This window comes from Drosophila tropicalis, unplaced genomic scaffold, assembly GCF_018151085.1.
Source record: "Drosophila tropicalis isolate 14030-0801.00 unplaced genomic scaffold, ASM1815108v1 contig_845, whole genome shotgun sequence".
Classification (NCBI taxonomy): Eukaryota; Metazoa; Arthropoda; class Insecta; order Diptera; family Drosophilidae; genus Drosophila; species Drosophila tropicalis.
In genome coordinates this window covers 2,581,617-2,609,575 of record NW_027173338.1, presented here as the reverse complement: position 1 = coordinate 2,609,575, position 27,959 = coordinate 2,581,617, and the positions used below count along the sequence as shown (strand labels likewise).

General features: G+C 36.2%; 1 protein-coding gene and 1 long non-coding RNA gene across 2 annotated transcripts; one reads left to right on the top strand and one right to left on the bottom strand.

The window, feature by feature from the left end:
- Positions 1 to 7,869: 7,869 nt before the first annotated feature.
- LOC137580311 (carboxylesterase 1F) lies at positions 7,870 to 10,092 on the bottom strand. The gene is made up of 2 exons (XM_068294288.1): positions 9,115 to 10,092; positions 7,870 to 9,056 (listed from the first exon to the last, which is right to left on the bottom strand). Exons 1-2 carry the CDS (start codon positions 10,048 to 10,050, stop codon positions 7,944 to 7,946), a joined length of 2,049 nt encoding a protein of 682 aa, XP_068150389.1. The 5' UTR covers positions 10,051 to 10,092; the 3' UTR covers positions 7,870 to 7,943.
- Positions 10,093 to 21,744: 11,652 nt separating this feature from the next.
- LOC137581403 (uncharacterized) lies at positions 21,745 to 22,133 on the top strand. The gene is made up of 2 exons (XR_011033136.1): positions 21,745 to 21,879; positions 21,940 to 22,133. It is a non-coding gene; the product is annotated as an uncharacterized lncRNA (long non-coding RNA).
- Positions 22,134 to 27,959: the final 5,826 nt, after the last annotated feature.

The window sequence follows — 27,959 nt, the reverse complement described above, 5'->3', positions numbered from 1 at the left end:
AATTATTAAATTTGGATAAACTTTAGATATTCCGACTACAGCTCTTAGCTAAACGATATTGAGGTAAACTGAATTCAATCGAAGCACAATAAACAATGCATTTTCCCAACATAAGGAACACAATTTGCACCAACTTTTTTAGTTTTTCTTCTAGACTCTTCCTTTTTGCCTTATTCATGTACCATTTGGCTATAAATTTTACTCAAAATGGTAAAAGCAAAAAGTTTTTCTTTCTGTATTATCTACTTTTATGTCGTTTTGGATACAAACTTTACTTTGAATTCAATGAAGCAAGAAATTTTTGCCTGACAATTAACCAGCTTGAGAAGGAGAAGATATAAAAAGACATCTGCAATTCTGCAGATTGCAGAGCACAAAACTTTTACCACGAATATGTATGTATACATACCCACATGTATGTGTGTGTGTGTGTGAATGGTTGCACCCCAAAACTTATGCAACGATTTTTGTAAGCGTTGCAATAAGAAGCAAAGGAAAACCAATTGAAAACTTTTACCCCACAAAGAAAAAAAAAGATGAAAACGAAATAACGAGAAAGGTGACTCCTCATATCGGTATGCATTGTGTATTTATGCCTTTTGGCTGCCTGACGAATCTCAAAAAAAGCTGCAAGAAAAAACAGAAATACAACGTGAAAGGTAGAAAAATGCAGTAAAGCAGAAATTAAAGAATAATATTTTCTTAGGGTAAAATGCAAGCGAGCGTTAACAGACGAACGAAAGAAAGAAAAAATCAACTAGACTTGGAAAAAAAGAATAGATAAACACGGCGAATGGTAAAAGTCTTTAAAAACGCATAAATTGTCATAGCCAAATGGCTGATGGTGGGGAGAGGAATGGAAGTGGGAAGTTTTCCTAGATGAGGGTGGTTTCAAAGACACATCTTTGATGTGTGGGGGGTGTGTCTAGCTGTTTTTCTTAACTTTAAGTGTTATTATTCTTTGACAACTAACCCTTATTTTCTTCAAGGGGAGAGGGAGCAGGAGGTCGAGAAAGGCAGTAATACGATATGTTTACTTAAGTTACAGTAACAGGTAAAAAGCTTTTTGACTGACAGTTGACAGAGTTTTTGTTTTGCAAACAAAAAATGCGTAAATAAGCCATGAATGGAGAAAGGAAACTCCACATTACGAAAGACAAAAGGGAAAATTTAAATAATTTTCCAATGGAACAAAGACTCGTAAATCTGTGTGCAAACTAAATGAAGACTCCAACAACATCAACATTCACAGCATTCGCATCCACATCCACATCAGCAACAACAACAACAACAATTGCATCATCAAGTCATGACATTTGACAAATGAGCCTTAACCAACCCAACCGTTTGGGAAAGTAAAATATTGCACTCACATGCGAATTTCAAGGTACATCAAAGGGGTATGTATGTACATATAACAAAAGCACTGCAAAAATCCAACAGTCAGCAGTGTGAAGGAAATTCATCGTTAGAGATGACAGCGTGAGATTATAACTAATAGTGTATTAGGCGCTAAACTCGATCTAATATGATAATAACTAGATATCAATTGTACAAGTAGGATATTTCTGATAAATCCAAATCAGAAGTTAGTACAGGTCTATAAAAATAGATCATTGAAACAATGAAATAGCTTAAGAGAAGTAAGGCAAAGCATTGTCCCAAAAATGATGTAACAAGTAATGTAAAAGAATGCTTCATATATGCTTCATGTCACAGGGCTCATATTAATAATGTTTTGATATTATTTACAAAGGTTGAAACAAATTTATAATTAATGAATGAATTTGTACCTAGTATTTCGGCCTATGCTGTATAAGCACATAAAACCATCTTATTGATCCCTTTGTATAAAGTTTGACAAAATTTTAAAGTCAGAACCTACATCCAGCAAAGAAGCATAGTTTCTAGTTAGTTCATCTCTAGAAGCATAAAAGAGTTTTGAGTCCACAGGCACGACCTTCTTTCATACCCTCGCCACTTGCCATCACAGTCAAGTCAGCACAAAAGTCAGCCGAGGGCAAGCCAGTCTGCACAGTCTCCGCAATTTCAGTCTGTCGCTTTTTTTATGGCAAATTGTCAGCGTAGTCGTAATTTTTAAGTTAAAAAATTGTTAAAAATAAAGTAAAAAAGAAAAAAAAAACCAGACCAAAACCAAAAAGCTTTCGTAGCATTCATTACCATGCCGACAACTCGACTCTGCTCACTGCCACTCACTCAGGACTCAGAGCTCAGTACTCGGGGCTCAGCGAGAATGAGTCTGCATCCCTCTCTATCATGTCTGCGTGTTGCACAATAATTTATTGCCGCACAATTGCAGCTGCCACACATTCCAATGCACTTGGCACCCCAGCTGCCATATAACTTCGAATAGGGTTGGATTTCTGAGTTGGGGGCTTTAAGGAGGAGCCATCATGCTGGAAAATGTTGTCAGGGCACCCGCAGGGCTTGTAAAACCAACTTGCATTCATCGTTGATTTCGAGATGAGATGAATCCCTTCCATTTGGAATGGGATTACATTTATCTTCTCTTATATAACATTGAATTTGTAACTTTATATGTTTAGTTATTAGTTAAATGTTGCAAATTGATATCATATACATAAATGTAAATACTTGTGGATATATTTCATCATTTGATTAAATGCCATGTAATTGGATATTTTGCAAATATAGATTGTACTCATATGTCCTGAAATTGATGTCACTTCCATCCATCCAAAGCCATTAGGCTAAGTCAGTTGTTTGTGGCAGCGGCGAGTGTGGGTTTTGCGGTTTCTACATGCATATACATACATCTAAAGATAGATACAGCGACAAGTCTTCCTCCATTAAGGGAAGCATGCGAAAAGTGTCAATTACAGCAGATGTCAAAAACAATCAACGGCATAAATAATTCATGGCATCGGCCATCAGGTCGATGGCAGTGCGCCACGCCAAAACTAGGAAAAAGGACGAATGGGAAAACTTCTGGGGTAATCAATAAGCTAGACCAATTGCGTGCAGATAATTATCAAGTGGTAGCGGCCAACAAAAAGGTGTTATGCTCAATACATTGGTTAATACCATCGTAGCCCCAGGTCAAAACTGTTAACATTTGAAATTAAGAAACACGAACTCCACGAGTCCATGGGGAATCGATAAAAAACATAGAGCTGGAGGTGGTTTTTCTACTTTGGTTAACAAAACTTTTATAACACATCAAAACTGTTAACATTAGAAATAAGGTTAGATCTATATCATTGCTGGGCTAAAATTATAACCATTAGGAATAAAGATAAGGACAATTAAGTGTCAGAATTAAGGCCAATTCAAGACATTTAATATTGGGCATAAAGTTTAAGCTTAAGAGATATAAATGTAAGGTAGATCCGTTTCGAACTATGACCGTTAAGTGTATAAATTTAGATTCATTCCGAATACTTAAAAATTGTAGTTAAAACGTTATTGACAAGGTAATAAAGATAAGGTTAAATACCATCACCACTTAAAGTGAAGAAAAGTACTTAAAGTTAGTCCAACATCCTGGTACTTATGTATCTAGACTTGAAGATAAGGTTAACCTATCGTTTAATTAATGAAAGGGCATTCATCGTAAAAAGTTATAGACTAATTGTATCTTATTCAAACAAATGAAGACAACAAATGATTTGGGTGGTTATCCAAAACATATGTACATCAAGATTACAACGATTGTTGCAATAATTTTATAAATACTTAAAATTATCATATCTAAACTATAAAAACCACACATTGTCAGGCAGATAACAAATAGAGAATGCAATGCATAGTTCATAACCAATGTGCGACGTATTGGTCAATGTGCGTGTTTCAGTTCAATCAATACTAATTATGGTAATCAATTTTAATTAGAGCATGATGGGCTTAAAAACGTAAAGGGTAAGCCGATGCAGTTATTTGTTGTCAAAGCAATGGAACAAAGACATGAAGTTCGCCTGTCCCGCACACTCAAAAGCCACTCAAAAGGGATTGGATTTTTGCTTATGTCAAATTGTGAACAATGGTCGAAAGTGGCTTGCCCAAATTGAGGATGACAGGCTCGACCGACCGACCAACCGACCAATCGACCCACCCACCGCCCGCACACAATATGCACACGTCTCCTGCCTAGTCTTTTATGGGTTTCTCATCGATAGACAAACTGATAGACAGGCCGTGTGCCGCATAGAACTGAACCTGCCAATAGCATAGGCATTGGCATCAAAATTCCATTATTTGGATTAGACCAATTGTTGCCTCTGGATGGCATGGCCAGACTGCATACTGCATGAGGCATTTTACGAATTATGCAATGACAATCGAGTTTTGAGTACCTCTTAAATAATGCCATTTCTTATTTAAAGGAAAATTCTGCTTCTGAGTACAGCAGAAGCTTTACTTATTGAATAAATTTAGTTTATTTATTTTGTCTAAAATCATATTGCATTATCTAGCCAACTGGGATGCCTATTTTATATGCCATCATCTTTTTTGTAGATTTTTTTTTGGGCATACTCTTAATATATCAACAAACTGAAGCTTTAAAAAGTTCTCAAAATCCTTATCCTTATTATATGCATATTGAAAGTATTTTGTTCTAGTTTAACTATAGCAATTTGCTTTCATTTGCGAAGGTTTTTTTTTCTAAACTGATAAAATACTCATAATTTGTTTACTCATACGACATCATCTAGCTTACATCAATATCTACTACCTCATCACTTTCAGCACTATTGAAGATCTGATATCTCTGGTTATAAGTTTGTTGAATTTTCGACGTATGCATTTACTTCCAGCAAGTAAAATTTCAGATTTTCAGTTTTATATCTACAACTGGACCTACTGGGGTCACATGTGCTAGCATTACAAATGTAAGAATTGATACTATGAATCATTTAGACATTTTTATGGCTTAACATGGCCATTGGGTCATTTTTGTTGTTTAATTGGAATTTTCAATTTGCCATTAACGAGACTGGATTTAAGCCCAATTTTTGTTTAACCTTATCTCTCGTTCTCATCTCTTTCCACAAAAGGCTTGTAAAGTAATTTAAAGAGTACACAACATCTCAATGTACTAGATATACACACACACATATACAGACACACCCCAAAGTAAGCACAGCTGTTTGCCCCCAACTACCATTAACAGTAAATGACTAGCCTAATTTATGCACCTTAGTAGACACCCCCTCTCATGACCACGACAGAGGGGAGACATCGAAATGAGAAGAGGAAGAAGTCTAAATTCCTATTCACCAGTAAACACGCCGCAATGCCGTAACTTCTGTACCAAAATTGATGAAATAGCTATAAGGAGAAGGAGGATGAAGAGCAGGAGCAGGAGCTGGAGCTGGTCCAAACTAGAACTACCAACTACCGGCTGACTGCCTAGGAAATTGCTTTACACAATCGAAACGCACGAAATGACAATATAAATCGAGGGGCGGAACTAATTTGCCAAAAGACTCGAAATAGGCTGGCCACAAAAGCGAAATGATGACTATACACTGTATGATGTGAAGGGAGGATGAGCAGAATGAGGGAGCATGGAGACTGAAGCTGAATGGGAGACTAAAAGGGAGATGAGAATGGAGAGGGATGATGATGATGGTTGCAATTTCACCCATTTGAATTGGCCAAAATTAACGCAACGTGGAGCAAAAGTTTTTTTTTTTTGTTGTGTACGGAAATTGCGTAACTACACATTAATGAAGAAAAATTGCATGAGGTAAGGGAAGGGAATGATTGTGAGTTTGTTGGTAGGGGGGCAACAACTAGGAAACTGCTACAATTACGGGTACTACCGCAAAAACTTTGGGAAATTGAACGACACTTTAGCCCATAAAACTGTCTGTGATTTATGCCAATTGAAGTTTTTTGGCCAGGTAAACAGCTTGATAATGAACTACACGATGTCTGGGTTAGTGAGGATTGAAGGGGGATTATCACGATGTAACTTCAAAGAGCTAGGGTTAACAGCTGGCTGTGATTAAACTTTGTTTCTCCCCGCTCGCTTTTATCTTACCTCTATTTCTCTGTCTCACTTGGCTTTCCAATGAAATCATTTATTATACGTTTCGCATTGGTAATTTTTATTGCCCATCATTAAAAACAATGGAGACATCTTCTATTTATGGCTCAAAGTCGGCAACTATGCACTATAATCATCGTTTATCATCTGTTACATAGATGCTAGGGGCCTAATTAATTGTAAAGTTTTCTCTTTGCATTTACTTGGAAATCTTTCTTGCCCCATTAATATTGTCACAGATGTCGCCATTTGCTAAGGCAACAAATGATTAATACATCAAAGTTTTCCAATTGTAATTGCATAAAAGAGCAGAAAGGACTCTGCTCATATTTCCTCTTAAGGCGAAGGAGAATATTCACTAACAAATTTAAGTAGAGATTACATTTTGAAAAAGTAGATTGTTTTCCTTTCAATTTATAAACTTTATAATGCCATTTCTTCACTTTTTTTCTTAAAAGTTAAATGTAAAGTATTGAAGAATATGAACACATTTGAGTAAAACAATCAATGGTAGTCATAGTCATCAACTTTTTAAATGCTAAACTTAAAACAGACAACTTATCTATTAGTTTTTAATGCAAGTAAGTGATGTAATATTTCAGTTTTCTGTTTTTAAAATAAATTTTATAGATTACGATTTACCTTTTTGAAATGTACATCAAGTAGGTCAATTGCTAGAGATCCGCCAACATACCGACCGATCGTTCCCATAACACTATATGTAAAAAGTTATAGTGCGAAGCAGTTAACTTTCCCATCTTATCTTTCAACAGATAGTAAAAGAGACATCATTATAATGTCGGAAGAATCTTTTTCTGCATTTGTGTATCACAAATATCTGACAAATTCTATAATATACTCTGCAAGGGTATAAAATAATGAAATCATTGACATTTTCGTGTTATTTTTTCTTATTCGTAAAGGACAAACTCAAATGTCTCTTTAGTTTTATTTTATTAGAGAAGCTCTCTGGCTCCTTTGCCTAATACATATATTAGAAATTGACATTTTAAATACCATTTCAATAATCAATATAACTTATTTTTAAGTTACTCAATGTAACATCATGAAAATATTTAAAGCTTGAGTTGGCTTAAGAATATTACCCGGAGGAGCATTTCAATTCATGAAATTAGTTTTAATAATATTAATATCATCACTTGAAGCAACAACAGCAACAACATAAGCCGGCTTTAGTTTCAACTTTTTGGCTTCTTGCTCAATAGTTGAACGCGTGCAAGGAATTTGTACAAAAGGCGTCAAGGCAACACCAAGACCCTCCAGTTAAATCTCAATCCCCAACTCAAGCCCGTCGACCAGAATCAAGCCCACATCATCTACAGTAGCAGGAGCAGCAGCTTATGCTCATTGTTTGCTCAGACTGTTGCCAGTGCCAACCAACATCAACATTATCCAAAAATGTATATAAAACTGCTGCCAGGCTAAGATCTGCCCACAAGTTTTGCCCCCCACGCCATAGCCATGCAAATTTTCTCTCTTTTGTTTAAATTTTGCGCGCCGGAAATTTGCTTATCGCCGCGTTTCAGTTGCGGCTGCCGTTTCATAGTGGGAGGTGCAGGAGGAGGAGCAGGCTGGGGAGTAGCTGGTTTGTGGACAGACCAAAGTCAATAGAGAGATTAGTGTGGCAAGCATTGAGCCGACACACAGAGTTGTGCTAATTGAGCGACGGGTGCTGGGTTTCGGGTCATGGCGACGGCTTAAATCAATAGAGAGCAAAGCAGCTTTATTCAATATGCAACAGGACAAATTATTTTCCCATTGAAGTGATTATACGGACAGGAAAATATCTGTTAAGGCAGAAAGTACAACAAAAATTTCATTTCAATGACTAAATTTTTAATTAATCACAATTATTTGCTGTCGCATAAACATTAAACTTAGATACATATTAGAGAATACCCAGGCCAAGTGTACCACCGGCACGTCTTTTACCACCACCGCCGCCACCTCCGAGACCGCCCAATCCAAGTGTATTGCCAACTCCGCCAAGTGTCTTGCCAAGTCCTCCACCCAATTGACCCAGAAGATTGCCAAAGGCCTCGCAACTTGTCGAACTTAGAGGTGAAAGTGAAGCACCCAACACAGATAGTTCACAGAAACGAAAATCATTGGAAGTTTCCAGTTTGGTGTCGATTTTAATAAAAGGTGTGGCCTTCCCCGTGACACTCTGGAAAAGTTTCGAAACGCCTGTCGATTTGCTATCCTCTTTCCCCTGCTTGGCAAATTGGACCAACATATTGATAAGATTTTGCCGCACTTTTAGGTCTTCAGAGCTGGTGAGTCGTGTGTCCTCCAAAGGAGTACCAAAAATATCATTTGCATCAAACATGTAGCCCAATTCATCGCCATGGCCGACAGTCTCTGGTTTATCCTGAGCCGTTTGTGAGACTATGGGTAGACCACGTAAGAAATTGATTCCCTTGGACTTGGTGCCGTTATATTCAAAGCTGTACATAAAAGCTGGAGCCAACTGCGACCAGACTTGAGTGGTAAGAACAGCTGGCAGATTGAAGAGCACATCTGTGGTCGACTCCACAACTTTGGACAACACTTGATCGACATTCAAGGTTTGTGGCACTTTCCACACATCCTGCAGCGTTGGGGTCAATAGGCTTGTCAGACCAGGCAACTCAGGTTTCAATATTTCGCCAGTCACTTGATCTATGCGCAGAAAACCCGTCAACTTGTGCAGGGCGTCATTGAGGGAACCCAAAAACTTTTCAGCTGAACCAAAAACTTTATCGAGGGTTTCCACAGTCACCGAATTGGCAGTCTCATGTTTGGTTACTCCGGTTAGCAATGGAATGCCAGAGTAATTGCCACTTCGAAGCTGCTGTTCGGGGTCGCCCACCAACAAGCTGGGTAAAGCACGTCCATCGTCTTCTCCCTCGATATGCGGCTGGAAACCCACATTACCCGTAAGACCCTTGATCAAAGCACGTCCGAACAAGCGTTCCGTTTGCACCTTATCATCATTCTTGATAATCTCCTCAGCGGATTTCTGAAATAATAACTTTTAAATATAAACTCATAGGGTTACTTAAACTTATTTTTCTCACCTTTCTCATGCACTGAACGATTTCCAGTTCATTGCCAGCTGGACAACCATTGATCTTGGCCACTTCCTGAACACTCTGCACGGGCTCCTTATCAGTGGCGTATTGAGATAAAGCTGTTCCGGACATGGCCACCACGCCGTGTACATTCCCAGCACTTCTTGCTGTCTTCGACATGGATAAATACATGGCACTGGCCGCTCCTGAGCCGTGACCAATGGCCTGAACGTTCTTTGGATTACCACCGAAATAGGATATATAGTCGGTGACCCATCGCAGAGCTGCTGCCAAGTCAAACATGGCGAGATTACCATCGAATTCCTTGGTGCCATCTCCCATTATACCCAGAGATCCCAAACGATATTGAGGAGTCACCACAATTGCTCCGTTTTGAGCCATTGGAGTGGCATCGTATTGAGCAGCAGAACCATAACGATAACCACCCGGGTGAATCCACACAAACACGGGCAAGCCCGTTGATTCATCCGGCATTTGCGGTGTATACACATTAAGGAGAAGACAATCTTCACTGCCAATAATGCGTTGAGGTTGCTGCGGATGTGGCTGAATACAAGGCGGTCCATACCTAGTGGCATTCATGTCACCGGCAAGACGTCGATAAACTGGACGGGCATAACGCAAGTCCCCCACAGGAGCCTCTGCATAATGTATGCCCAAGAAACTGTAAACTCCCGTCCGGCTATTACGAAAACCTTCGACACGGGCATCGCGATTAAATAGACGTGCAAATACCACGGGATCATCGACTGGCGGTGCCTTGGCAGTTCTTCCACCCACTATACGCTTGACTCGACGATGTTCCGACTTGTCGTCCTCCTCCCCTGGCTGAGAGTGACTCGGTTTCAAGGTCACCGCCAATAGCAGCAACAGCACAATCATCCATTGAAACCAATTGTTCCGCTTCGACGCTGTGCACATTTCGTTTCACTCCGATTGTCAACATGCAACTGAATCAAGAGAGAGATTCGACACTGGCTCACGAGAAAGGCCGCTTACTTTGCTCAACTTGGCGATAAACTACAAACTGATACAACAAAAACAACAACAACAACAACACACTTTTTTATTTCTTGATAAATAGCAAAACGAAATTAAATAAATTTTACTCATTGTGAGTCGGATAAGACTATGTTTGTTTCAACTGAGCTTTTGTTGCTCAAACATTCTAATCACGTATTTTGCAATTATGCCGGACAATTGAAATTCACTCTCAGATATGGCTCTTGAGTTTAAAGTTAAGTTCACTAGTTCTCGGAATAAATACTCTAACTAATTTAGACAGTGGTATTATTTTTCTTATTGCTTTTTTCTTTGGGTATTATCTTCTAGACTTCTCTCTGTTAGATTATAACTATTCTAGTTCGCGGTTTATATGTATATCCATTTTTTTTTTCGACACTTTTGATTATTGACTAGAATAAATTTTTCAAACTATAACCATAAAGTTTTAAGTTTCTTAATACAGCCAACCTTACAAAGGAGTGTCTATCAAAAAAGTGTATAAGTATATATTTCAACCAAACCTTTTTTAATGAACGTTTTGTATCCAATTTTGACCACGTAAGGTTCTAAAAGTGATCCAAGATCCAAATATTTTGGAAAACACATTTCAAGTCTAGAATTCACTAATATTCAGTAAAACTGTAGCCGCTTATTAAGTTTAATAATTAAGTAGGTATTTAGTTGTTCAGTAATTACTAGTTACTATAGTAAAAGAGCAATAATATTTAATTCAATTCTAAGTATAGACTTTCTGAAATCATTATTTTGTTATATTTTATCTTGGATTTACACATTAGCGCATTTAAAGATATCAATCGTGTCTGAATTGCTAATACAGACTAAGATGTCTTCTTAGAACTGGTTCCTACATTTAAATTAGTAAATGATCAATGCTCTTTCAAAACGAAGATGAGTAATATAACAAAAACTTGTTATGGCAATTTGGCTTAAAGTGCAATTTATATATACGTCACACTACCAAGTCAATGAAAGTTAAACAATTTGTCGCGTTGACCTTTTATTCAGTTGAGATTAAAATTTAAACAAATTTAGTATTAATTGAAAAACTTAAATTATATATAAAACTATTTAAACGGACATGTGTTAACTTGTGGAGTTTAAATCAAATTATTGTAACTTAAATAAGACTTTTATAATTAGCTTGATGACTTTTAAATTTGTTTTGTATATTTATCTAAATGCTCATTAGATTGCCTGTCAATTGAATTTACTGATGGATTATTACTACTTTACGAATCTGACATCTTCTCAAACAACAGCAATCAGCTTTTGGTATTATAAAGCTACTTATAAGTAATTGTAAAACTGGTCAGTTTGGTTTTTCCCACATTGGCATTGTTACAAACTTGTGAGTTGAAATTCAAAATTGCATGAGCGAAATAATAATGAGAATTTCAAGTCGTTTTGTATCTTCACAGAGAGTGAGACAGAGAGAGACAGAGGGAGAGAGAGATAGAGACAGAGAAAAGAGCTACATCATATATGTATGTACGAGTCCGTAATGTCATATTTTACAGCAGCTGGGCAAGAGGAACCACATTATCTTTGCCCAGATGAATTATATTCCTCAGCATATTTTCAGCTAAGAGGAACATAAGGCCAAAGCCAAAGAAGTAGTGCAGTGGGGAGTGAAACGGAAACGGAAGCTGGCAAATATCATGAAGCAAACGCATGTTGTGATTTTAAGTTTCTTGACCCCTCCCGCACACCAAGAGAGAGAGACATAGCCTGTATCAAACATTAGGGATTCGGATTAGGCAATAAGAGGGTAGAAAGGAACGCAGGAGGACGGTATGGCACGCGCTGGCTAACTGTATGACTGTGCCACATGAATCTCAATGTTTGTTGTTTAGAAAGAGAACGAGAGACCACGTACGGGCAGCTGATTTGTCTCCAGCTAGCCAAAAATACACTGTGAGAATATTATGCACTGTACCGTTCGCAATACACTGTAAGAATGGTTTGAAATGTTAACGATTTTGTATCCTTAAATTAAGACATTTTCTATAACTATGTTAGATTTAAGTTTCTCTGAGATGATGAAAACTTAAAATATTTCTTTCATATAATGTCTAACAGCATGTCTGTAAATATTCGTTTTCTCTTTGTGTAAAATAAACTCTCATGTGTCGTAGACAATGGCAAAATGACATTTAAAGTTACGACAATATAATTAAGTATACTTCTGGGAGTTGTCGCCGCTAGAACAGAGCAGCAGAGCTAAAGGAAGGAATAATTATATATGTATGTATGTGGATGTGGATGTGCAGGATAGGGCTAAGAATGAGGCATGCAACACTTTTGAAGCACGCAAAGTTTACACAGCTCCCACCAGATCCGGCTTGCCACTTGGCCAGGCACGCCTCAGCATTTAACGAGATTAATCTTTTTCTGCTACACTCTCAGTCTACGCTCTCACTCACTTTCTCTATCTGTCCCTTTCTCTGGCTTTTTCTATCTCTCTTACAATTTATTCCCTCAACTGACAGCAGAGAGAAGTCTTTAAAAACTTATTAATCTTAAGGGCTATCGAGTAAATATTTTGCTTTTAATTGAGTTTAAATTTGCATAAAAGTTGATAGACCTATCTAGGAGTAACATAAACAAACATACATTCCAGTCCAAGCTGACGAGGAGAATGTCTGAATATGACCATGTCCATAATAGATACATTTATGCAGAGCGGAAGGGAGAAACTAGCTACCAAAAATAATTATTACAAGCAAGATTGAGTTTTAATTTGATTTTGTGGATACCAAATACACAGGAGGAAATTTGAAATGAACACAATGTGAAGCAAATTTGGTTTATAAAGTTTCAAAACCAAATATTTACAAGCTCATAGAAAAACAAGTTTTAGCCAAATTTGCATAGATTACTTATACCATCTGTAAATATTTCAATTACTTAATTATGTTTGAAATGAAATGAATGCAAGAAATGCTAATGACTATAAAAGAAGTCATTCCGTTTCGCCTTGCACTTATATTTTCAATGTAACTACTAACTCAAACTTAATTAACTAACTCAAAAGGTTAATTCAATATCAGAACTGAAACATTTAATTTTCATTCGAAGTAATGTTAAACTTGCTCAAAATATAAATATTCTTAAGTATTCATTGCTAGCTAAAGGCAACAGAAAAATTTCAATTTGAGAATAGATTTTAATATTTTTAATTAATATATTTATAAGTACATATCTTTGCACGTTTTTTCATTGGTTGACCAACCAAAAGTTTAATTTTTTTAATGCAAGCATTAGTTTAATTATATTTGTCAGCACATCAAGTGCTTAATTTCATTTTTTTAACTTTGAAGGATTTTCTTTTCATTTCCTTAAGTCATCTATTCCAATCAGAAGTTTTTCATCAGCTGCTTTTATTAATTACATCACCATCGTTCATATTTTTCAACTAATACATTTCTTTTTAGCCTAATTTATCTTTATTTTTTCTTTTCTTTCTTTCTCTATTGGTCTAGGGGTGCTTTGTTTCTCGTTTTCCTGCCACACGCAATATGCTACGGATTTTTTCGAGCTACTTTCTCTCTGTCATCCTCTCTCTCTCTCTCTGTCCTTCTGTGTCTTAGTGAGTTGCGTGAGCCAAGCCCATGATTTTCCCAAGAAGAAGGAGAAGGCGTTGCGTGGAAAATTAGTGGCAGCTTCCGCAGCTGCTCCTGCTGCTGATGCGATTTTGATGTGCAAAATATTAATTATAAAATAATAATTGAATTGTGTATATGCTCTTGGCATTTGTGTTGAAAGGTGAGCAACAGCAGTGAAAGATATTTTCGTTTCTTTATTGTTTTTAGCAATGTAGACACGCCAAGTGTTCATTAAGAAAGAGACAGAAAGCAAAGACAGAGACGGAGAATGAAAGAACACACTTCTAATCGAAATTAGTTCGCTAGATTAGTATTTAATAGTATAAGCAAATCCTTGTGATTGCATTAGGAGTTGGGGGTAGAGATTAACTAACAAAACAGCTGACAAAATTAATGGAGAGAGGGAAAATAATCAATTATATTAGTTAATCCTCTTTATTTATATTAATTTGTATTTATGTTTAACAAAGAGGAACAAATCAATCTCCTATACTCTAAGCCTAAGAGGAAAGGACTTTAGTTTAGGTATAACCGAACCTCAGAATGTCTCTTATTTGAAATGACACTTTCTTTTAGAATTAGTCCATAAATACCTAAAGTTTTGTGTATTTTAACAAAATATTAGACTAATAATTATAATTATTAATTAGAATAAAACTCTTTACCTACAAGGGACGATATCCTTACTATTTTTACAATTTTCGTTATACCTTGAAACTTATTCCAAAACATAATGATTACAATTTTCCGCTTCTCTTTTTTTGCTGACCAATAAAATGTTTAAAATGTATTCCTACCCTCAATTCGCATATTTTCGTCCCCAGTCAACTATAAAAACGCATAAGAGCGTGAATAATATACATAAAAAAAGAGGAGAGCAAAAAAAAAAAAAAAAGAAACAGAAAATAATAATAAATAAATATGAAAATATTTCATAGTCGACTGTCGACCAGTCCGCGCTTGTCCTTCATCCTATAGCTCCATCGCACATGGCCATCGTAAAAGGAAAACAATATACAACAAAACAAAACAAAGTTAAACCCAATACATTAATGGTATTTGCATTTGTACTGATTTTATTTGGTTTTTATTGAATTGATAAAATCACAACGCACAGGAGGAGGCAGAAAGCAGAAGGGCGCTCGCGTTGTATGTCCTGCGATTTCTGGTCCTTGCTCCTTGCTGCTCCTGTTTCCAGCTCCTGCTCCAAACTGCCAATTTGATATTCCGATTGCAATTTATGTGCGCCCACTCTACACACATTCACACACACACACACGCTCACCTACATATGTACATATATACATGTGTAAGCCACATGTATGTATTTGCTTTGAGGAGGAGGAGTGGGCGGAGAATTTGGGTGGTGTGGAAGTCGTTGTGATTCTTTAACTCCCCCTACCTTTCCACAACCCTTAGACGAGAGACGGCTTTGTGTTTAAACATCTGCAATATGCTGCGTGTTCCGGGTGGCGGAATGAGGTTGGTTGAAATGAGAGAAATGTTTCGGGGATCACACTGCAGTCAAGTGATGGTGTGAGCAAGTGAGACCAGCCTCTAGGGCTGAGATCGTGACACGACAAATATGGAATTTGATGCACTTACATTAGCAAAAATGTGTTCCAACAATATTTTCACTTTATATCATAATCTTTTCAACAAAAAGTTAATTTGCTGACTAAGAAACTTTCCCTCTTTGACCCACTTTCGGCAGATGTTTTATGGTTTTTTTGAAAATTAGATAATAATATAATCTGTGGTTGAGTATCCAAAAACACTTAACTAAACTTTTGTCGTCCATATTAAATGTTACTTGGAAGTCATCTTATATTTTAAGACAATACTTCTAGAACCTTTTCTTAGAATTTCATTTTTCTTGTTCCATTTTTCATAGAGGTCATTAAATCTTACTAATTTATAAGATGTTAAGCCAAAGGCTGCACAAAAGGTAAGCAGATTGTCTATATAACTATTTCAGGGACCACCAACAGCAGACTTTGCTAAAGAATCCTGAGTTAGTTGGGCATTCAAACTTCATGAGACGAAAAAAAAACGACAAAGCATTCAACTGCAGGTTCCATCTTTTTATGGACATTTTGAAATTTGTCGTATAAATTTTCCTTGATCTTTAATTTGGAAATCTGGGAAGAAAATTTCGTTTGTCTTAGATTGGAATTTTAAATTTAAAACTTGTATGTACCTATTAATGATAAATTGGACAATTGGACAAACCCTTAGATGAACTTTTGTTTGTTCTTAGAATTAAGAAAAAGTATATAGTATATAGAAATGTCTTAAAGGAAATATATGTAAATCTCTTCATGTATGTATGTATGTGCATCAAAGTATATTTATCTATGTATATATGGAATAGTTATTCGTGAACACGATATCATCTCTATAATATTTCAGTTGTCTATATGTTCGTGTTTATTTGGCACCACAAATGCGTTTCCTCTTTTGTGGGTGCCAGGCTGAGATGGTTGGATGGGTGAGTGGGTGGATGAGTGCTGTCGCGGTGCTGCTGCGGGTGGATACAGTTTGGTTTGGTTTTGTGGCAGCGACGTCAGCAGCGCTGCGGTTGTCGTTTAATGGAATTCCGTTCTTGCATTAAATGTGACACACAGAGAAAGCTGCCAATTGGAATGCCACACAGATACACTCACACACACACATACACGTACATACAGATAAAGCGAACTGACAGTTCCCGTTACACACTTTACCATTGCGAGTTGTCCTGTGGTTTAGCTTGTTTAAGTGTTAAATTAACGTTTTAACAGTTTCGATTATTCCGCCAGTTAATTTTTAATGTTCCGCTCCAAAAAAAAAAACAAGAAGAAAAACATCCAGCAAAACGGAAAAATCATCTGAATTAAGGGAAAACAATTGAAGCCAAAAACATTTCCTGATACTTACCGATGCCGCTGCCACCTCGGCTGCTGCTTCTGCTTCCTTTGTGGCCTGTATTAAACCGAAAGTTATGTCCTTTTGCCTGTACATTTTCATTAGTTTAATTAAAATTTTATTTGTCTGCCGTCCAGTAGTTCCTTTTCAAATTGAACCGCAAAAGTTTTTCGGTCTAGCATGCAAAGGACGAAGAAAACGCACAGACACAAACAGATGTAAACCAAAGGCAAAAAGGATTATGTTATTGGTTTTGTCATTTGTTTGTGTGTGTGGGTGTGTCGGTGAGTACACTACACTTCCTTATCCTTGTTTTTGAAAACTTTTGGCCCTATACATTCATTTCAATTTTACTTTGTTTATTCTCAATGTGTGTGTGTTTTTTTCTGTTGGTCTCCTTATCTTTGTTTTTGCCATGTCCTTGTGCCATTGACAGGCCTTCAAGTTGCCACAGTTGTCTTCCACTTCAGCTCTCTTTTGTGGCTAGTTGCCTAAGCACAAAACTAAAATAAATGTTGCCATACAAATTATTGCGGTTTATTCTGGTCCATCGAACCACCAAAGAACAACGGATACGGCCACAGTCCAGAACGAGAAGCAGACGCAGACCCAGCCCGAAACCCACAACCATTTGCCTGGCGAACATTAAACATTAATGGGTACTAAGTGTGTCGGGGAGACAGTTTTGAGGAATTATCGCATTAGGACTTGCGGTCGATTCCATTAAGCTGCTTACAACATTGATAAACGTGACTTTCGGCTCATGAAATTTTTCAATTAAATTGAAATGCATTTTCTACTTGATGTCTAAGAAACCCTTCTTATTTCAATTAGATGAACAAATTTTTAGTTTAGGTAAAAGGATAGTTTCGATAATTATACACAAAATATATATACAAAAAGAAACTACTTATGTACATATGTATATGGAACGAGAATAAAAGGCTTTGCGGATAGGGTTATTACATGATAGCAAAGCGATCCAAATGAGGCTTTTTATATGTGAATCGTTTAATTATATAATAAAATAATATGCATAAACAATTACAATTTAAGTTTTTCTGTTTTTTATCAACTTTGTTTGAAGTCAGTCAGTTAAGATCTCAACTAAATCTTTTTACATTAGTTAAATAGTTATAATTAAACAAGTTTCTGACTAATTCTGAAATGAAATTAATCCCAAAGTAGAATAAAAACCCAACTTCCTTCTATCTTTGGAAATGTTCAAAATCAAGTGTACATATTTTCAAAAGCTCTGCAAACTTTCGATATACTATTAGGTCATCTTAGATGAGATAATTGCCCTTATCCTAATCCGTAGTGAATTGCTTTTAAAGGCACCATTTACCATATCTTTATCTTTGCCATCACAAATGAGAGGTTTTTGCTTTCGTTTATTATCCATCTCCATTGACCCAATCATTAGGTACACTGACCCAGCTAGACAGCCCCAAGGAAATAGATGCTCATGCTGATTGATGCTGAATACATCTTCACCTACCCGTATAACCTATCTAATTAACTCATTAGACAATGTCACCCAAAAAAAAAAAAAAAAAAAAGAAGCAAAACCCAATGTTAAATGTCCAACATTTACACACTGAATGGCCCAAAGACCAATCTCAATTTGTTGACAAACAAATTACACGAAGGATTTACAGGGAAATTACGCGCAATTTTTCTACACTTTTTCTTTTTAAGCCCAACCACAGCGAAATACAAAAAAAAGAAAAAGCAGGCCAACCAAAGCAAACGAAAGGACCCATATGTACCATAAAATTTAATTTAATCAAAGGGCAAACAAGGACAAAGAGGACGACATCAGGACCAGCACGAATCAATCTCAGCATGATGCACAGTAGAGGCGGAAAAGGCACCCAAAAGGCAGATTCTTGCACTAAACTCCCCAACAAACCAAAAAAAAAAAAAAAAAAGAAAAAAGGGACAAAGTAAAGGCGTTCCCCAGCCAAAATTGATTAAGTCCAAAGCGACAGCGGGAGGCACAAAGAAAGGCAGTGGAAACGCACAATGCAGCGACCAGACAGGGCCAGGATCAGAAATGGGTCCCTCAGCTTGGACCATTGGCTAGTGCTGATTGTCTGACCGTAACTTGTTTGCTCGCCTTTAATTTCATTTGCGCGGCCTCCACTTCACTCTACTACGTCTCTACTTCTGCTTCAAGGATACGATTTGTCTTGCTTCTTTTAGTCCGTTTTTTTTTTTTTTTTTTTGTTTGTGTTCTATGTGTTTCCTTCTCTCAATGGTTTTCTTGTTGGGTGCTTTTCTCCCCTCCATTTTGGTACTATGTCTGCTTTCATTTACATGCTTGAATTGTCATTGTAGCGTTTAGCAATTTTATTGTCCTGCCAGTGTCCAAAAACTCCCATATCCTGACTATTCAGGCCACCCCTTTTCTGGTTGCGGCCTTGTGATTTATGCGCATATGCTAAGCATGGCTTGGGGATTGAACTTTGACCCTGGGCCAACAAGGGTGAACTGATAAGAAATTTCTTCGTTTCCCTTTATTACAAATGCCTCGACGCCTTTCTTTTTCACAGACCATAAGAGCAGAAGAAGGCTAGAAAAATGTAAGTTTAATTTGCCACAGCTGATTGAATTAGTCCAAAAAAGAAAAATAATATCTAAGATAAAGGGATGAAAGTAAGTAAGAGATTTTATCAGCAACTAAACTAGGGCTGTCAGGCTTTAGGTAGAATGATTTTAATTTTAAGAATGCGAAGTTAACGCATTAGATTATTATCAATATTGTTACCAAAGACTTTAGAATCAGTTCTTAATAAATAATATGGAGTTTCACCATTTATAAATATAGCAAGCAGTGCGTATATAAGATTGACAAGCCAGGTCATCTTCCTTATTTATTTTATTCCAGTCAAGTCCTTTGAAATAATACATTCTGAATGATCATCTAAGCAATTAAAAGGAAAAAACCTTCCAAATTATTCAATTATTCCTATTTAAGTCCTTCAATACATTGACTTTGGAATCTGTGAAGTTATATGTGTAGATGTTCAGAACATATTCCTTGAACTAAATACATTTATATTTTTATTTTGTTAAAATGAGATCTTTTCATTTTAGAATAAATCAATCAGACTAAAAAAGACACTACAAAAAATTCTAGATATTTTGAGTGAAGTTTGCAATGCATTGAAAATTTTTAGCCTGCCAATATTTTTTTTGCTTTAAGTATTAGCTAAGTGAATGGCACTTTAACTTTGGGGTGGCAATCTAATGCTAAGCAGGGGCTCACATGTTGCAAATTCGAAACACTTCACACAGACACACATACCGATACTCGCTCACAGACACATTAGCCGTATCCCCCTTCCCATGGAACCAAAAAAGAGCTGGTGAGGAGAAAGTGTAGTGATAACCTAAACCTAAAAGACAACGGACATCGCCTCAGACATGGTATAATAAATGGCGTCGCGACAGTTTCCTTTTAACAACGAAAAGTTCGTATATATCCGGCGTTAAGAAATGCCACAAGGACCTAGCCTCTTCTCTCTCACTCTCTCTCGCTCTCTTCTATGAGTTGAATGAAGGCAGGCAGGAGGAAGCACCTGCGTCCACTCTCAGACCCTTAGACATCTCTCAACCTAGTAAGTATGTATGGGAAACTGCACGCCACATAAATTCCAATGGTGCTTGCTGTGTATTTTCGCCCACAATTCTGGTCCCGGCTTACAAGTTGGCAAATTTGTGAAAATTACTTTTTGTTTATTGTGTTGAAAGCTTAATGTTAAGGCCAAGGTGCTGTAGTAAAATCCAGCCAAGCCACGCCCATTCAACCACCAACACTCGAAACCAAATCTCACACCACTTGGCCATTAACATTGAGTTGTTCTTCGTTCGCTCGTTGGTGTTATATTTTGTTTTGTTTTTTTTTTTTGCGTTGTTGTTTTAATAATTTGTTCGCCTACATGGCTCGTAAATATCGCAGAATCCTGCCACGAAAAGAACGAGGATGTGTTTTTCTGTCCTACCGTCCGTTTTGCGCTGTCTGGACAACAACAATTGCTGTTTTCACACCATAATCATAAAAGGTACAAGCATAATTATTATTTTTATGTCCCTGGCACTTATTGTAAAGCAGCAAATTGCCTGCCAAGGCACCAACCAAGTAACCAGTAACCACACAGAATGCTTGGGAGAACAGCAGCAGGAGCACAAAACGGGAAAGCAAAAAATAAATGGTCACGAAAATTGTAATATTTGGTCATTGTCCTGCTGACTGGCTAACTAATGAGTCTTCAGTTAGTGAATATTTATGCTTTCCGGTGATAAAGAATAAGCAAGAAAAGGAAAAACTCTTTAATTTTTTTATTTCTCATCTCATTCTTTCTTTGTTTATAAATCTAAATGAGGAACTATAGCTTTGAGGGGCACTGACCAAAAGGGTTAGCCTGAGCGTCATTTTATGGAGGATCATTATCAAAGTGGCTCATAAAATATTAGAAGATTTTCCAAATTTTTTCATCATATATTTTGAAATTTGAATACATTTAGCATTACAGAGTCTCCTAAACCACTATTTTTTTAGACTTGTTTTATATTGTGTAAAGTCTTTTAGAAAATTTTTAAAATTCAAAAATGATCAATTAAGTATTTGTAATTTCTGTAATTTAGATATTTCAATTTGGCAAACGTATTCTTAAGAAACATTCATATTATCTGTAATGGTTGCATGTAAATTTAAATACTAATTATCCGACGCATATTTAAGTTTATCGCAAACTATCGAGTGCGATCAAAAATATACGGCGAATTCATAACCGTTTATAGTAATAATGCATCTCTGCAGAAGCTTTGCAGCGTAAGCGCAGCTAACTTCATAAAGGGAGGGCTTTGAGAATAGAAGGAAAGGGTATATAAGAACCTTCCACCCACACTTCCACCTCTTTTCATTATTCTGGCTTAACAACGAATTGCTTTCGTTCCCCGAAAAATAAAGTGAACAGTTAAATTTTTTTCTGGTGAAAATCACCAAATAAATAAATTCACTCGGGTTAAATAAAATATTCGTAAGCCAGCAACAAGCCAAAAGAAAAAAGGCAGCTGGAATAATTAAATTTTTGGATACAAAATCTCGACCTAGAGGCATAGGAGGCGTAAGCCTAACCTAAAGACCTCGTGGTGAACCCTATAACCATAGGTTATTCATAGGTCATTATATTCATTTCATAAGGTATGTCGACTAGAAAAATTTTTTTTTGACATTCGTCTAAAATCATATTATTCGATCTAGGAAAAATTTACATAAATTTTGGCATAAATCGTCATAGGCCTATCACCAACGCCACATGGCCAAGACGACAATTCAACCAAACTCTACAGAAGGAGAAAATTAAATCGCTGGTTTTAAACATTAGTCAACAGTGACGTCATAGTTTTGCCAGTTGGAATGTTAGCTGTCACAAGGCGAAAAGTTGTGTGCAAAAAGGAGAGAAAATTATAAAGTGATCATACAGAAAATTTTTGTTTGTAAATGAACAAACAGAACATAATCAGTTACAAAAATTATTAGTAAAAAAAAAAAAAAAAAAAAGAATATTAATTTTAGTTGTCGGGGTTGTAAACAAAAAAAAAAAAATTATATTTGCAAAAGAAACGAAAATTTTTATGGAAATTAAAAGTGTCAATTCGATAACGAATAGAAAGATACCCTTTTTCAGCGCACCTATGTTAGAGTCAATTTTTTTATTGTGAGTTTGTGTGTCGGTATTAAGCATTTAAAACACTAATTGAATCGTATAATTCTTTAAAACAAAACCATAAAAAAATATATTTAAAAACATCAAAAATCAACACACGATCCAGCTGCTGAAGGCCTTCATCGGTGGACTTTCCAAAATGTAAGTGTATTCTTTTTATCTCTTTTACCTTTTTTACCGCAAGAGCGCATAACATATGGTGATTAAAAGTAAATTGCAAAAGAAGAAAAAAGGTTTGACAACCACATGTACCTATTTTATGCTGCTCACTCGCTATTATTGTTTTCTTTTATTTGTCTTATGCATTCTAAATTTTATTTGACTTTATCACACATACAAACTACACTAAAAATCATGAAATTTTGAATTAATTGAATTAAAAGTATTAAAAGATATAAGTGCTATCAATCATTCGGTGTCGCAATCAATTTTTTTGAATAACTTTGAAAAAAAATTTTTATATTATATTGCATCAGTCTAAATGCAGAGTAAAATCTGTTCGTTTATATAGTTTACAATAATCATAACAAAAAAACAAAAAAATTTAAAGCAAACAACAAAAACATGTAATACAATAGTTAATAATGAAGCGTAGATTTAAGTGAAGTAGTGGGAGAATTTATATACGGTGAATAGAAGAAAATGCCTTTGCGAATGAAATTGTTTTTGAAGAATAAGTAAATAAGAAAAATGTATTTTGAATAGAAGTCTAAGTTCCCACAACATGATTATATAAAAATGATGAAATAGAATGTGCATTTGGGGTCCTTTAACATATCATAATTTTTGTCTTTTGTTATTGGCCATGGACGGGAGGGTATAGATGCATAATGGCAGCCAACATCTAAGCCATACTAGAGCTAGACATCATACATTGGGAGGAGTTCGCGTTAGATAGCTAGTTGATTAACTTAGTGGTATTTTTTTTTGTCCTGTTATTTGCGACATTAAAAATCCATACGTTTGTTCGTTTTTTTTGGAGAATGCAATTCTCTCTTTTAGTTTCATAGGGACTCTATAATAAATTATATGTAGCGAGATGTTTCGAAAACTGCAGCAACAACCCATCCCACCCGGAAGAGCTACGGTTACAAATTAGGGTCCCGATCCGCTGTAAGATCGTAATATCATGGTGTCAGTTTTTTTTTTGAAAGCCAACACTACACAGCTACTGTACATATCTTATGTACAGAAGAGTGATTAAGAGTGATTACAGAGTGATTAAAAAACCCTTACATAAATTACAAAATTTTGAACATTATTATATTGCTTTATTACAGAAATTCATGCATAATATTTAAGAGCTTAAGAACGTTTTCTGGCCATTGAGTTTCGATTTTTCTTTCTAAAGACATTATTTCCAGATTCTCTCAGTACGTTCCTAGAAAGTATTTAATGAATCTAAAGGTTAATGGTTTTTGGGCAGAATAAATCAATAAAATAAAGAATAAATTTATGAATTCTTTCTAGATGTCTAAAGTTCAAGAGACTCTTTTAATTGGTCTGCAATAGCTTTAGCATGAAATCAATCAACAGATAAATAGACTAAATATTTAATCTCAATTTTACAGGAAAATTAGTTTCAAAGTTTAAAAAGTTTCTTAACCAAAATAGATTTTCAATTTTTAAAGGATACATTATTTTGAATTCAAATGTTTTATGTTCTTTTCGTTAGCCAATAAAGCAAACGAATACATTTATTCTAATAATATTTCAAACCCATTTGGATTTTCAGCTGCCATTTCATCATTCAATCGACGCAGAAGTAAAGCTCTTTAGCAATGCAAATCGTAAAAACCTTAGTCCATATCTTGATGGCAGACTAAAGTATTTGCCATTTGGCCCAACAAAACGTTTGGGGCTTAGAAAATCATTCAATTGTGCAGGTAAATGGACTGCAAGCGACAGTTCGAGACCCCAAAATAAAAAAAGAAAAACGAAGGAAAAAAGAAATACATAAAAAATAAAGGGTTTCACATACAATTGCACAAAGAGCGAATGAAAATCCATTGAATATACAGACGAGTGAAAAAAAAAAGTTTTGGTCCTTTGGCCCTCGTCGTGGTCAGACTTAATCACTTTTCCCTCTGACAGGCATTTTCTTCGATGATCCGTAATCCTTTTAAATGCCCCTTGAGTAAATTTATTAGCTGCACGTGAGAGTTGCCAAAAAAAGTAGCAACAAAGAAGAATAAAAAACGAGAGTTCCGGAAAACCAGAGAGAGCCGGAAATGAGGTGCAGCCGGAATAAAAGCAAAAAAAAATTTACAAAAATCCACGCCCCAAGCATTTTTAATGCTAATTTATGAGCTCAGCTCATATGGATGTAAGGCAAAATGGGAGGACACTTATTTATGAGCTGCAGATACATATAATGTATTTATATTTAATTTTCTCCTTTTTTCATTCTGTGCAGTTGCAATCCAATGTAATATTGGTCTCCGCCCAAAGACCAACAGCGGAAATCATCATTTTAATTAGTGAAAATTCCCTCAACTCCTCCTTGTGGGAAATTTGTGTGTACATAGACAGTGCCAAATACTTTTGGCAGATTCCATTGAAGAGTAAGCTGATCGGACATGGCATATCTTACACTGAAAGGGTTTTTATAGGAATGCTGATTCGGTACAGAAGTCCTCAAAACAAAAACTGGTTCGTTATAAGGTAAAAGCATTCTTTAATAACTATTGTAAGATACTGATTATAATTAGAACACCATTTTCTTTGTATCCTCACAAATTGTGGAATTCCAAGTAAATATAAATATACTTATCTGATTAAAAATATATCAGTTTTTTACTTTGGAAATAAGAGTCTACAACAAGTGACTAGAATTCATAGAAAGTATTTCTTATAAGTCAAAAAAGTTTAAAAGTTTAAGAATTTAGAAACAACCTCTCTTGATGCTTGATATCTGATAACAAAACTAATATGTCTTAGGGTATGTCAAAGTTCATCAGCAAATAAGTTTTAGTTTCTGTTGTTTGCATTCCTTAGTTTTTTTTTATGCAGTTTAAAAAAAACTGAGAGGAAGTGTACGAAAATTATGGTAAAACTTTTCAGCAGTTTTGACAATAAAAAGCAAATGGCGCTAGATACAACTTGCCTTCAAATGCCACGCCCACCCGCACACACACACACACACAGGAAGAGGACCGCACATTAGTAGTTAGTGCAAGCAGGCGGCTGTGTCTAACTTTTGAATAAATACAATAAGGTGGATGGGTATAAAGAAGATGGGAGAAGGGGGGGAGTGGGGGCAGTGATGACGCAGAGGGAGCAATTGCCTCCCCGGGCGCCACTTTAGACAATGAAGCGTGTAATGCTAAATATCACGCTGGCAACCGCATCCAGCCGTTGCTTTAGCTCCAACTATATTCCTGTCGTCCTGTTGTCCTTTCGTCCTGTTGGTTTTCCCTTCCACTCTAGCATAATTTTGTGTACCGCGCGGTTTGGCAACAATTGCTTTCATTATAGAAATTTTTTTTTTTGGTTCGTTTTCGTGGTGTGGGTTTTTGTTTTTGTGTAGTTGCTGGTATTGTTGTTGTTGTTGTTTTTGTTGTTTAGAACCTTGCAAAACCCCTTGATGTTGTTACAGCTACTCGTGGCTCCTGTTGTTTTTGTTTTTGTTGCTCTCTTGTTATTGTATCCTGCGGCCGCAGATACATTATCCAAAATTTGCATAAAATAAATAAATTAAATATGCCAGACATGCGGTGCGCCATTGGTCGCCAGAGAGCGAGAGAGAAAGCCAAAAGAGAGGCCCGTGTTAGGCTAAAACTCTAAATACACTGAACAAAATATTCTACCTTTAACTACTTAACAGGTGAAGTATGGTCAGCAAAATGTTCAAGATTCAATTTTTATACTTTTGTTCATTCGACAACAGATAGAAATATAAAATATATTAAATTCAATAAAGATTTGGTTTTTACGTACGACAATCAAGACAACATTTTACCTGAATAAAATGATTATACCAGTTTACGTTTCTTTCAGTGTTCATCTATTCCTTTTGGCCGTTCAAAGTTTCCATTTTATTATCACACCGAACTAGAGCGGGTGAGTGAAAATAGGAAAGGGCAGGGGGTAAAACCCCCTCCCCACTTATGAGCCCAGCAATAGAACAGCTGCAGCATTTTTGAAGTTACCCAGAAGCTGGAGTCAGTCATGGAGATGGTGATGGAGCTGTAGCTAGAGCAGACGGCAACCAGGATGCGCTACGTTGCGTTTGCTTGTCATGGTCCGTTGCGTGATTTTTGGTACGTCCTCCGACCATTCTCCTGGCTCCAGCTTCATGCACGAGTTGTTGTCCATTGGTGTGGTTCTTGTTGCTGGCGCTATTCCTCCTGTTACTGTTGGTCGCCTTTTTTGGCATCCGCTTCATAGAGCACATGGCTGGCCCTAGCATTAACTTCATGCCGCTTCATTTTGTTGGCCCTTTTTTTTGTTGTGGTAGTATGTATAAATTTTTCTCCTTTTTTCGTTTAGTTGAGGGAAAATTGGTTCGTTTGGTCGCCAAGGCACTTAAATTCTCTCCAGCGGCAGTTTATCCGTTGCTCTTGTCGTTGTTTTTGTTGTCCACCTCTGACTCTGTTGTAGTTCAATTTGTACCATGAGGTTTAATGAAATTTAGTTGTTAGTTGCTGCACGTTTAGCTATGCATAGATGTTTCAGCTCCGATAGATGATGGGACAACAAAAAAGTCGAGGGCGTGGCTCCATACGTGATGTTCAATGGGCTGTCCTTTTGCTCCCTATATCCGATGCTAAAGGGTAATTGTTGTGGCATATGATTTGTGGAGTTTGCACAGCTCCCGCAACCGTAGCGACATATATACATATAGATAGAGTGACAGGGGACAACTCAACAAAAAGGGTCAAAAGCCAACAGAGCGTATACGTGATATGAGATATTTATTTAATTAATGTTGTATGCTTAAATTGAAACCTATTTATTGCTATGACGTTGCCTGTTAACTATTGTTTCTTTATTTTTTTTTTATAAATAAAGGCCTACATTTGGCTCATCTTCACCCTTTATGTGAATTAAATAAATTTCAATGTGGTATATAAACAAATCTTATACCAAATCAGTAAAGGTCAACAACGACTCGTGCAATGCTCCTCTGAATGGGGTGTCCTCTACTAAAAAAATTTCATAAGAGTTTTATCTTCTTTATTATTATTCTTACAGTGTTAAATTTCAATCATTAAAGTTCAATATTAACTTTCTCTTTGAGAATGTCCCTTGAGAAATTCGCACTAAAATCTCTTTAGCCACAAACCATAGATTTTGTCTGAGCCTGAGCTCCAAGCCGATGCGTTTGGTAAGTACATTTGTAAAGCATTTCGCACAATTCCACAATCCGCAATTTTCGAATAACAACAACAACTACAAGGAGTTAAATTTACAGCTTACAGATTCAGAGATCTAGTCTTAATAGTATTGGTCGGGAGTGGGAATTTGGTGGAGGATGAGAGTGAATTTCGACACATGTTGCCGCAATAAAAATGTCAACACAAACATAAAACATCTTCTAAAATGGCATAAA

What these genes read in the sequence shown, in the direction of transcription:
- LOC137580311 (XM_068294288.1), bottom strand. Translation starts at nt 10,050, where the DNA reads ATGTGCACAGCGTCGAAGCGGAACAATTGGTTTCAATGGATGATTGTG. An exon ending in TCGTTCAGTGCATGAGAAAG is followed by an intron (nt 9,057 to 9,114) that starts GTGAGAAAAATA and finishes TTATTATTTCAG; the next exon opens with AAATCCGCTGAGGAGATTAT.